Source organism: Sesamum indicum, linkage group LG9 (assembly GCF_026168435.1).
Source record: "Sesamum indicum cultivar Baizhima isolate 11 linkage group LG9, ASM2616843v1, whole genome shotgun sequence".
Lineage (NCBI taxonomy): Eukaryota > Viridiplantae > Streptophyta > Magnoliopsida > Lamiales > Pedaliaceae > Sesamum > Sesamum indicum.
The window spans coordinates 4,838,319-4,851,377 of NC_142665.1; the positions used below are offsets into that span (position 1 = coordinate 4,838,319).

At 33.0% G+C, this 13,059-nt stretch overlaps 1 protein-coding gene across 2 annotated transcripts; it reads left to right on the top strand.

Moving 5' to 3' along the window:
• Positions 1 to 3,106: 3,106 nt before the first annotated feature.
• LOC105170648 (small ribosomal subunit protein uS8) lies at positions 3,107 to 4,898 on the top strand. Of its 2 annotated transcripts, none has more exons than XM_011091501.3 (4): positions 3,107 to 3,262; positions 4,010 to 4,158; positions 4,248 to 4,408; positions 4,582 to 4,898. In XM_011091501.3, the coding sequence occupies exons 2-4, from the start codon at positions 4,026 to 4,028 to the stop codon at positions 4,678 to 4,680; spliced, it is 393 nt and encodes a 130-aa protein (XP_011089803.1). In that variant the 5' UTR covers positions 3,107 to 3,262; positions 4,010 to 4,025; the 3' UTR covers positions 4,681 to 4,898. The 2 variants fall into 2 exon arrangements, with proteins under 2 accessions (XP_011089803.1, XP_020552230.1); XM_020696571.2 differs by having other exon boundaries at positions 4,013 to 4,158.
• The last annotated feature ends 8,161 nt before the right edge of the window (positions 4,899 to 13,059 follow it).

Consider the following 13,059-nt stretch of genomic DNA (forward strand, 5'->3'; position numbering starts at 1 on the left):
TTTCTTTTTATTTTATTTTTGAGCACTTCTTTTTTATTCGAATTCTTATCACTTATTGCAATATTTAGTAGTGATTTTTTTTATTATAATGAAATATTGTCTTAATTATCTAGAAGAATTTTATTTCAAATAAGTGTTATTGATCTTCTAATATTTTCGCTTTTTTACGAAAACTTAATTTTGGAAGATGATGTTGAGTTGTCCCTTAATAGTGGTGGTACTCTGGCCTGAGTTTTTCGGAAAAGAAATAAGTGATACATTATGTTAATGACCGATGTGGTGTGAAGTCTTGCAATGTTGGATAACCTCCTGACACTCCATCAAACTTTCGATGAAGTAGGTCCATGTAGATACCCGAGGCCAGTGGCATATATGGTTTGAACAATGATATGTATTCTAATTGTAGAGGTTGAGGTATGTAGTAATCTGAGATGAATATTCTCGATGTTGGTGGAAGATTGAGTTGGTAAGATGTGGAAGACTCAACTACATTGACTTTGGATGGATGCATGTCCTAAGAGATGGAATAATGTCTTGCCTCAATATGTTGTTCCCATTGGCAAGATATAAAAGGCCCCACATTATCTACTACACATGATTTGAAAAAGACACGTTCCAAGTTCCATTATATCACTATCCTAACAGCTATAACTGATGGACCTCTCTGTTCATAGCTTTCATTTATCTATGTTGCGACGCCAACCTTGTCAGAAATCCTTAAAATGGATTGTGTATTTGCGCAATAGGATAGCGTGCTTGGAAGTAGTCAATGAGTTATGTCGCTATGCCAGGACATGTAACACTTATTTGGTTTGACACTCATAAGTTCTTGTCATCCACTGTGTCACAACTTACAATCAATTACTCCATTCTATCAACCTAAAAATAATATGTCAAAAGTTAACAAAGTTTATAATCATAGGGTAATTTTACTAAACAACTATCCGCGTAACACATGTTGCTAGTAATTTGAATTAGGGGGATGGAATCCAATTGTGTATTGTCAAGTGATTTGGAGATTTGAATCCTTGTAATTTGGCAATTCCAAGTCACGTATTCAACAACCAAACTTGGGCCACTTGGTCGGATCATCGATTCTCTAATAACAAATTCAAATACGTAGTACCTATGTGATACTAAGCCCAATCCTCTCCATAACGGCATCGATAATCGACTAAATATAAGTTACACTCACTTATATTTAGGATAAGAGTGATATCTTGAATCATGCCAAACTACTGAAGAACGAGCTTTGCATGATGAATTTCAAAGATTGCATAGTGGATTAATGAACATTTTTAATCCACACTAGAGGTGCCACATCGGGAATGATTGTATTTTATCGGAATCCATATCATATAGTTGCCATATAAACTGTCATGATATTTTAATATAAAAAATAAAAATTTAAGATAATGTCGTTAAATATTTATTCAAATATAAAGTTGATGATCTAACCTTAAAGGAGTGATCCTGTTAAACATCTCCCCAATGATAACCGGTGCACCCAATATCACTATGACCTTTATGAAGGTTATATTGGGTAAAAATTGAAGGATCCATATAGTCCTCCACTACCCCAAATTTTTCTATCACTTCTATAAATGGCTGGCAAAGTCAGATATAGTCTCTTGTGTTAGCACAGACATGTATGTCCCTCATTTACCACCAAACAGGACACCCAGTGCAACATTATGGTAATGTTGTTCCACTTCAGTAAAAATGCAATGCTAATATAACCACCACTCTGATTGGGGGGCAAAAAAATTGGTATTTCCCTACTCGACTTAGGGGGTGTTTGGCTAAGTTTTTTAAAATATTTTATAAGCTTCTACATTTTATAAGATGTTTTAAGAGCTTATAAGATGTTGGATCTTATTTTAAAAATAAGCTCCTAAAGTATTTGGATAAATAAGATGTTAAAACTTATAAGATTTGAAAATATCTTATAAGATGTTAGGGTGTTTGGCATAATAATGTCTTTTATTGGTAAAAAAACTAAAATGGACATATATATAACACCATTAAAATTATACCCCCACAAGTATTTGTAGAGTTTTTGCAACACGATTGTGGACTGGTTCCTAGTTTCCTCGTGGTCGTGCACATGGGATGAGATACTGCTGAGAGCTAATGGAGTTTTATCCTAGAGTCATGATCAACTGTTAAAACTTGCACATAGAGAGACAATCATGGCTTTAGGTCAGCGACATGTGTAGTGACTCTCAATCGGTGTAGCTTTTCTAATTTCTAAGTTTATTTCGTTTATTTTCTTACTATATATAATTATAATAATTTATATAATGATATTATATATAAAAAGTTATTTTAAAATATAATTATAAACATAAATCACACAATTTTCACAACAAAATGCAGTAAATGGAGGTCAAAATTGCAACCTGCAACAATAATAAATACATCATTATTTCAAAATATTCTCCAACAAAGAATGTTTTACATAATAATTTTTAGAAATAAGATTACATGGAAAACTATTAAAAATAAAGAAGAAAATACAACTAAATTTAATATTTCAAAAATTAATTGAAACATTTTCAGAAAAGCATATTAGTATTTTCTGAATTTATAAATTACAAACAAAAGGTAATTCTGAAAATAGTATAAAATGTAAAATGAAGATAGAAACTAAGAATCAACAAACTAACCAATTCATCCTTAACATGGCAAATCTATAAATTATCTTAAGAAGCTAATTTAAACCATATATTTATGAAAATAATATTAAATTTTTTGCTAAAATTTAAATTAAAGTTAGGGTTTTTGAAAAGTATGTTAAAATTTTCTTAAATTTATAATTTTAAAAAACAACTAATAAATTTAAAATTTCTAAAAGTTTACAATTTTTTTTGAACTATACTTTTTAGAAAATTTAAAGTAATAATTTAGAAAAATGTTAAAAATAAATTGTAAACAAATAATTTTCCAAAATATTCTGAAACATGATTTAAGAAAATTTAATAATTTCTCAAAATCTTTTAAAAATTCAGCAAAAAAAATTGTTTTAAACACACATAATATTACAATTGTTGAATTTGCATGAAATAAGTATTTGCTCAGTATATAACCATTCCGCGGGGGGTAATTAAGTAATTTGCGTGGTTAAAAGAAGAAAACCCCAGTGACGCGGCGATTATAAAGTCCAAACCCTAGCACTCTGTTTCTCCATCTCCCTCGCCTCCTCGATTTCGTTTGTGCCGAACTAAAATTCACACAGCAGGGCGGCCGCCGAGGTTTTCAGGTATTTTCTTCAATCTGATTGTGTAGTACATTATTTTTCTTTTTGCTGCATGTGAGTAAATCGTAGGTTTTTCTTTTCTTTTTCGCGATTATGTTGGGATTTCTGAAAATTTCGGCTTCTTTTTTATCTTCAATCACTCGTGTGGCGCTGAAGATGATGTGTTGATACTATGTCAATGGATGCTACGCAAATGGTGTATTTGAGACTCATGAAAATTGACTCATGAATATTGTCTGTGTGTTCGATGATAAATGTCACTTTTTTGTATTTGTCTATGTGAAGGTTCTTTTCGTCTTTCTTTTCCTATTTAAACTCCAGAGCGGGGTTCTTAGTTCAGGTCTGTTTCTTCTGGAAATTGTTAAATGGAAAAGTTGTATTGATTGGACATTTCTGGAAGATAATCCATTGCGATCACTTGTATGTTATGTTGTATCCGTTGATGATGGTGGCCTTTGCTGTATGTTTCTGCATCTGTTTCAGGTGGGAATATGATTTTGTGGAATGTTTCTTCAGGGGAATTGTTCCTATCATTCTTGTGATAATGCATTAAATATGTTGCACTACCGGGAATAAATTGTGTAGTTTTTCACACTGCACGTTCTTCTCTGATGCACGTGTTTTGGTTAACTAACTTGCCCGTCTTGATGGACTGTATGTATGATCTTATTATCCGTTGCTCTGTATTTGGGATGTGAGTGTAGAAAGTAGATCTTTTGCATTATTTAAAGCTTCCTATGATTTTTTCAGCAGCTTGATTTGAAAGATGGTGAGAGTCAGTGTCTTGAATGATGCTCTAAAGAGTATGTATAATGCTGAAAAGAGGGGAAAACGGCAGGTCATGATAAGGCCTTCGTCAAAAGTGATTATCAAGTTTCTTCTGGTCATGCAGAAGCATGGTTTGCTCCTTTTTATGTATAGCACCTATTTTTTTCTTTAATTTCTTACACATTTCAATGACTTGTTTTCTTTTGGATCGGCTTTACAGGATACATTGGAGAATTTGAGTATGTTGATGACCACAGAGCTGGAAAAATTGTGGTTGAATTGAATGGAAGACTAAACAAATGTGGTGTCATTAGCCCAAGGTTTGATGTTGGTGTTAAGGAAATTGAGCCTTGGACTGCAAGACTGCTCCCATCGAGACAGGTAGAGAAAATGATTAAGCTTTGATTTTCTTTGTTAGAACATGGCCAACTTAGTTTGCTAAGCTTGAGTAGTCAACTGTTTAATCATTGTCTTAAGTGAATGATAAAAGTTACTGAAATACATTGATCAAGTTTGGAGTAGTGTATGGTTTTAACTTGTCTCTTTGATTGCAGTTTGGTTATATTGTGCTGACAACGTCTGCTGGAATCATGGATCACGAAGAGGCACGTAGGAAAAACGTTGGAGGTAAAGTGCTTGGGTTCTTTTACTAGGTGTGGTCTGAGGATTTGCTGTTGAAGTTGCAGTTGGCAAACTTTACGCCTATTTTGATTTTTGGTAATGTAGTGAAACATTTGAGTTATAAGTGTTAGAAATGCATTAATCTCCTTCATCCTTTCTGATACAAATTGCATGATTTATGTGATGATGAACAAGTTCCTGGTTTTGACAGTGAGAGCAGCAATTTTATATGAAGCAATTTGTTTTGCCATTTCCTTTACTATTGATTGCAGTTGCCTTTAAATTGTATTGGCATCAGTTTTCATTTGGGAGAGGCTGCAAAGCCACATGCACCTTATTAAGTAATGACCTGGGTTGTTTGCTACTCTTCATTGCTGCAGAAGTACCTTAAATGATAAATTTCTCGTTTACTTCTTTTGTTGGGAGCTGAAATGGGGGTCTTTCAATTAGTTATGGGTAAAAATGTTACAAAGAAGTTTGATCTTTAGACTAGTTGTTTTGTGTCATTTCTTATAATTCAAGTTTTAAAATTGTATTGGACATGTGTATTGGAATAAGTTTATGAATACCCATCCCGTTAACTCATTTCTTTGAACCAAATGTGTAACAAGCATGTTGCTAAGATGACCAGTTTGGCGAATTTCAAGCTAGTTTCTGGGGATGTTCAGGGGGTTCCCACGTAGGAACAGCTAACTACTCCACGTTGGTGCACATCTGTGAAAGCGAAGAACTTAGCTGCTCCTTTTCTTTTGCTCAGATTCGTGCTTTGCTTTCATAGATGTGTACCTGCTCTCCTTTCGGCTTAATGCATTTTACTTATTTTTCCTTGCAAAAGAAAAACGGAAAAAGATGATGAATTTGCAATTAAATTTAGCTATATTCTTGCACCTATATCCAATATATTTTTAATATTAATTAGTAATTAATCCTAAATTACCAGAATTCAGTTTAATGAAAGTAGTATTCTACCTGATGCAATTATTTTGTCCCCAACACTTGGCTTAAGCGAAATTGTTCAGGGGAAAAGTACCTGCAAAATCAAACCATATGGCAGCTAATTAAATTATGTTTGCTATCTGAGCTACGTCTATTTTCACTGCTATCAATATTTCTTGGTCAATTTATTCTCGACTTTTTGAAATTTATATTTTGTCATATATGATTGTTTTTTTATTAAAAAACATTACATGCAATGCTCATGTGAAAAACATCACATAGCATTGCTCTTAAATATCTCATATGCATTGTATGGAATAATTTTTTGGAAGAAAAATCAATCGAAAAATAATCATATATGTTGAAGTATAAATTTCATAAAGTTGAGATGGTGGGTAGAAAAAAGAAAAAGTATAGATGATAAAGTATAAAAATAAGTATAATTTAAATGACCAAATATTACTTATTGGTCGATAGTATAACACCAATAAAAATTTGAGACCGTTTGTTCCCTTGACATGGCACTTTGCCATATCAAGTTAACTTGATTGCCAATACAATTGTGTATCCTACAGAACTATTAAATGTAGGAGTAGCATGTCGAGTACCCAAAGTATCAGGTAATTCTACGTTCAATACATACATAGTCATGAAACAATGATAAAATGCTATTTATACCAAAAGAGATGCACCGAATATCTTAATTAAGCATACAACCATCCTTCAACATTAAAGACAACAACTAACAATATCTTCATCTTCAAGCACTATCACGGCCATGGCCATTTTGCCCATCCGTCACTGGCTGAAGGATTCGATTCAGTCGCCTAACTGTGTTTGGCCTAACACGACGCATGACCTCTTGGTACGATGCTGTCTCGATTTTATGGGATCAAGGTGTCATCATTAGATCATATGATAGTCCCAAAAAAGGAATTAAAGTAGATGGAAACCATGGCATTTAAACAGATTTTTATCTTAATTTCAATTACAATATTATTCATAAATATAATTTCTCTTCAATTTCAATTCCTTCTAGTTATCTTCCTACTGTCGTACATATTGTTAAATAATATTTATAATATTTACTTATTATTATTAAAAGCTTTCAGTAAATTAAAATTTCATTTTGAATAATTTTAGATTGATATCCCAAAATTATTGTGATCCAGTGAGAAGTTTAATTTTGAGTAAAACTCACTAAGGAATTCATAAGTGCATGGGATGTAAGGAGGAGATCCTCGAGCCAAGCACCCAGTAAAGGCCCGGTGGCGCACGAGGAGGAGTTACCCTATATCCACGTGGCTGCCTCTGTGGTTAGCGTACAAATGGCAGGAGGATGGCCATGTAAGCTATTATCCTACACATCCGAACAACTCCTTGAGAATTCAAAATCTATCCTCGCTAAGAAGTTTATCCATCCATGGAGTCCCCGACCAGCATATCTTTTCAAGAATCTTGCCAACTGCCTTCGAGTTTGTGTGGATTTATCTACAACAACTACCGAACCAGTTTCGAAGTGGTCAGACTTAATCACCAGGTGGAGGACTATGGCTATTAAAGCAAGCCTCTTTCCCCTGGTTAAGGGTAATGGCATTTTTTTGCAATAGAATTCGTATGAAAGCACTATACTCTCAACATCTCCTATCATTTTGTAATTTATCATAGCTCTATTCGATTAATTTTATCATTTCACAACAGTTTACTGATTCGAACGCCAGAGTGTCAAAGTATTTTTGTTAGATCTCTATTTCAAAGCTTGCAAAAAACTTGATCTAAAGGACTCAAGTCCAAGGTCCATCGAACGGACAAATTTTTGCACCCATAAAAATAAATTTGAATAATATTTATATACAGAAAATAAATAATAAGTTAATCGATATATATATCTACATTAAATTTGATAAAATATTTTGGATAGAGTATAAGGAGCACTTGTGTATTCTTCATATTATTAACATACAAAAAGAATACTTTCTGCAAATTACTTTGAGGAAAGAAAAGAGGGAGACTGCTAGGAACCTTAATTTAGAGGATTGCAAATCCTATTGCACTTCTATTTTATTTAATATACACATAATTAATACATGTACAAAGTATTTCTTTAAATAAAATAATTCACTTAATCTTTGCAATGTATGTAGTAAATTAAATAGAAAATGCAACAGGATGTAAAATAGAAAATCCAATCTAATTAGCAAGTCCCCTTTTTTCTTTTAAAGGAAAGCTGTAGGATTCATTAAACCAACATAGCAAGAGTAGAATACTGAAAATAGAACAACAAAATCAGTAAAGTAGCTTGTGATATGGCACTAGTTATAGCATTTGGTGAAAGGAAAAGTTGAGAAGAAGAAGGCAATTAAGGAGGAAACAAAGTGGTAATTAAGCAAAATAACCTTTATAATATTACCTCATGCATACACTTGAGAGAGCAATTTCCAGGTAATGAACCCTAAATTGAGAGGACTTGAATTCAAAAACCAGAAAAAAGGTACCTCTGGTAAAATAACTAAGTAGTGATAAAAGTTGAGAAGCTTCAACCACAGCATCTCATATAGATAGATAGATACATTGCCAAAGGATCTATAGTTGCCCAAACAACATACATAAAATTCCTCAATCACCAGCAAACAAGACACTCATCCTCTCTCTCTCTCTCTGTGATTACTTGTTGAGCCCCTGAACTGAGTTTGCTGCTGCTGCTGCTGCACATTGACACCCCATTGCAGAAAAAGGGGGAGTGGAGAAAATGGATTGAACGATGTAAAATATGGGTGTCCTGATTGGGTGGAAAATGGTATAGTGTTAACTTAAAAAGGGTTTTGGTGGAGAGAGGATCTTCTCAGCATATGCTTCCACCACTACCTTACTTGCTTTTGCTTTTCGTTTTTTTGATTCTTGGGTATTTGTATTTGTTTAAACCCAAAGTTCTATGCAGCTATCTGTCAACTTCACTTCGGCCCCACTTTTTTCTATACTACCTATTAGTTACTATCTTTATTTTTTATTTTTGTTAATTATATATAAGAATAAGTATATCGACGTTAGAGGTGTTCAGTCAAATCGTCTAATCAATCACACCCACCCAAACCACACAGTAATTGCTGAGTTAATAGTGGGTTGTGATTAGTTAAAGTTGGCAAGGTCCATGATAGTAAAGCTAAATTTTGATGAAGCCCAGAATATCCCAATAACAGTATAGGCCCAAAAATTAGTGAGGCAATTCTAGCTCCATAAGTACACAAGTCAACAGAAGATGCTGAATGATGTGGACGTGTCCGCATCGCCTGGTAGGATTGTGAGTGATTCTTGGTATATATACACCACTATCTATAAAAATAAAGGTAATTATCATAAACAAACTCATATCTTACTTAATATCGACCTACGACCTAATCTCCTATTAGACATATCTTGAGCATCGGAATGTCCACGTCGGATCTAGTTCGACATCTTTTTGTTGTGCAAGTCCCAAACTTATTCCCAACCCTTCGACCCCAGAAGTAAAAAACTTGCGACCCTTGGAGATCAAACCTTATCAAATTGTGTTGGTTTTTAGCTAATTTTAAAAGACTGCATGTCCGGACAATAAGGTTCAATTTTATATTTAGTGGAGTGCATGGACCCATTTGCAAAACATAAGGAATAATGGATGAGTGATGTGTGTTAAGAAAGATGATTTGGTTCCAGAAAGTCTTTTTATTGCAATACCAAAGAGGAATTGAGAGACAAGAGATGATGCATCAACATGTGGCCTCCAAATACCTAATAATACCAACACACACACACACACACAGATATATATATATATATATATATATGTATATACCTATTATAGAAGTATGAATCGAATAAGTTTTGAGATTCTTTAAAATATCACAACACTTCAATTTTTAAGAATTAATTGCAAAAAATTAGGTTAATGATGATTGATGAACAATGTTTTCCATTTTGTAAGATCGGGAAAAGATTCAAGCAAGGATCCTTCGCCATGAACCATCATTGGGACAGCATTGCGACTGCTTTTGATAATCTTCGCAAAGGAGTGTACTAAAATACTGTATTTTGTGAAGGAATTTGCTACACCGTAATGACTGTTGCAAATTCCTCTTAAAAACAAGTCTGTCCTATTGAGTTTTGATGGTGTTAGTGATCATTTTTTATTATTGTTGAACAAACAATGTTGTAATAGATGTTTAACTAATTGGCGGGCTGCGGGAATAGTCGAAGCCATACCCAATCGAAAAAGGATGTTATCCAAATGCATTTCAGTGGTCTGATCAATTTGCTTCTCTTTTTTAATATAGTTTGAGAAGGAGACATGATTGTGGTGGGCGGTCGGGTTCTTCAACGTTTGTACGTTCTTGTTTGTTCATCAATTAGGCGATTTGGAGGTCCTTTTCTTCTATAATCTCTTGTAGATCAGCAACGGCCTGGGCCATTTGTGCAAGTTGCTCCTCTATTGCGTGGTACGGAGGGTAGTGAAAAGAGTGGATTTTGAATCGTTTCAAGGGTTCGTGTCAACTGTCAACAATCTCAACCTTCCGGGAGGATTAATCCACGATAGAAACATTAATGTTAACGATGTTTTTTTCATTTACGATTGCTTGATTCTTCTTGGATGACATTGGGAGTTGGGTGTGATGTCATGAACTTTATGTAGGAGGAACATAAATATTATCCCACTAGACGTGCCACAAGCTTGTTTACACAAATTTTGAATCTGCAAAAAGAATACATGACTAGGAAAAAATTGATAAATTAATTTTATGAGTTTAAATTAAAAGATAACAATCTCCGAAATTAAGACCCTTGATTCTTTTTTCTAAATTGTGATCCAAAAGTCGGAGGTCTTGAATGTAGGTGCATAATCTTCATCAAAATTATGAAGCAGATACGGGTCATTTTAAAATTTAATGAGTCCTTGAAGGTTTATAGTTGAGAAAGATGTAGACGATTGCAACAATTTGTTGTGGTTGAAAATTTTGAAGTTTAGTTACCGTATACAGGTGTGAAAACAATAAAAAGGAATTGAAATTAACATCACTCCTTTCGCACCCAAACAAATTGAATTGAATTGAAATGGACAACAAGTGCTCAATGAAAACTCCAATCACAAATAAAACTCCTCTGCTTCATAATTAATATTTTATCATAACTTTCTTCTGTTCTTCGTTTTTCTTTTTTCCTTTTCATATGAGAACTTAGGTCGAAAAGCAACCACAACAGCAAAAAGGACCTGCGCCAATGGTACTCATCAAACAAATCAACGTTGTAAACAGCATCAACCATTAACCACCTCCGCCTTCACCACCTCCGCCGCCGTGAGAGCTACCGCAACCGCTGCCACCCATTTCGGACGCGTAATGACCTGCAGCAACTACCACAGTGGCTGCAGTACCTGCGTCGCTGTGGACAGTAGTTGCGGCAGCTCCGCCATCGTTGATTCGCTCGCCTGGCGCCGCGTCGGAGCTACTAGCTTTGCGATTTCTGGTTTTACCAGTTGCGCTAATTGAGATGGATCCTTCTTCTTTCTGATCAGACTTCTTTTTGTTTCTAGTTCTGAGGCAAGAACAAATGTTCTTCCACATCATCTTTCACTATGTCTAATGTTTACCACAATAAGCTTTCCTCTTTCTAAGTAAACCCTCCTAATTTATATATACAAAATCTGTCGTCTATATATACAGAGGCAAGCGTCCCAATCGAATCGCAAGCCATTGTTCCTATAGACAGCGCCTTGTTAAGGAGACGAGGCTGTGAGGCTTATAAATCATTCAAACTCTTAATTTCAGATTGAATGCAATTTATTCCCTCTGTTAACGTAAAAACACAAAAAAACTCCTGTGAAAAAATAAATTGCAATTTATGAAGGAAGGTAAATTACATCATTTTTTAAATCACAAAGGGGTAAATTGTACTTTATTTTTTTACAGGGACTTTTTTTAACCTTTTCATTAACACATAAAGGTAAATTGCATTGTTACCTTTAATTTACAATCAATGTGGAAAGTTTATCTATATTAATATATATGTATATAGTATATGTATCCTAAGATACTCTAATAAGCTCGTGCCCGTCTGTGTTGTTTTCGTGTGAAATCAAATCTTGAAACTAAATTTGCAACTTTTTTAGAGTCGTGCGCTACAATATGTTGAGTATAAAAATAATAAAATTAAAATTACAAAAAATCATACTCTATAAGACGTAAAATGCAATTTTTTCACCAGCTATGTATGTTTGACATAATAATTAATTGGGGCCAAAATGTTTAGAGATATGCTTTGAACAATGGGATAAGTGGCTGGTTAAATTTTACTAAGGATGCTTGAAATATCAAAGAATCAATCTATAGAAAAGTTGATCAATCTTTATCAAATAAAATCAAAATTGGCATGTGACTGATATGATTTGATCAACACAAAATAATGTTGGTAATAATTGATATAGGTAATGAAATAATTGACCCTCAATCACGTTACCATAAAGCTCCAACCAATGGAATCTAATAAACTTTATTGTACAAACTTTAATAAAAAATGTTTATCTAAAACTTTAAATTATTAAAGCAAAAATTATTTAATATTTAATACTTTTAATTTGCTTCTTTACGTCTAGACGGTATTTTTTTCACAACGTAAAATTCTTTCTAACGTTAATGGGTGATAATGAGATTCAAATTCAAAAAATTTTATTTAATTATTATCATATTTAATGACCAATTTAGTTAAAAATTTAAACTTGTTGAAAGGAAAGTGATTTAATATTTAATATGTCTGATAGAAAGCAAATGATTGCTTTGTTTCCATGTGAATGCACACGCTACCAAAATACAAAGGTCCGAAAATAAATTAAATTATTCGATTGTAATAAAGTTTGTTTGAATTTGATTTTTTTTTAACATAGTAAACCAAATTTGAAAGAAGAAAATATTAGATATATAAGCTTTCAAATTCGATTAGATTAGTACAAAATAATAAGATATTCCTAAAAATATTTAATTTTCTTGAGCTTGATTTATATTTGATCTAATTAAAACTTATTTGAACTAGCTCGGTGAGATTAATAATCAAATCAAATTTTAAAATATAATTTTTTAAATTTGATAATAATTTAAATAATTTTTAACAATGATGTATTTGGTCCAAATCCAACCATTTACAGCATTATATATAAGAGCCAAATATTAGGTGGTCGGATAAAAATGATGAAATATAATGTCTGCTAAATTGTAATAATCGCTTTGGACATAATGATTGAATCAAACTAATTATGTTTAAGATATGTAATGGAAATTGGATCAGATTTTGAAGGAATAATCCAATTGACACTCATGATTTATGATATGTAATGGAAATTAAATCAGATTTTGAATGCATAATCAAAATTAAACTTATCCTCGAGTTGTATTTGGATTGCAGGATTGAGATTGATGGGGAAAAACCTAATTTACCAAAAATACACTTGATGAAGG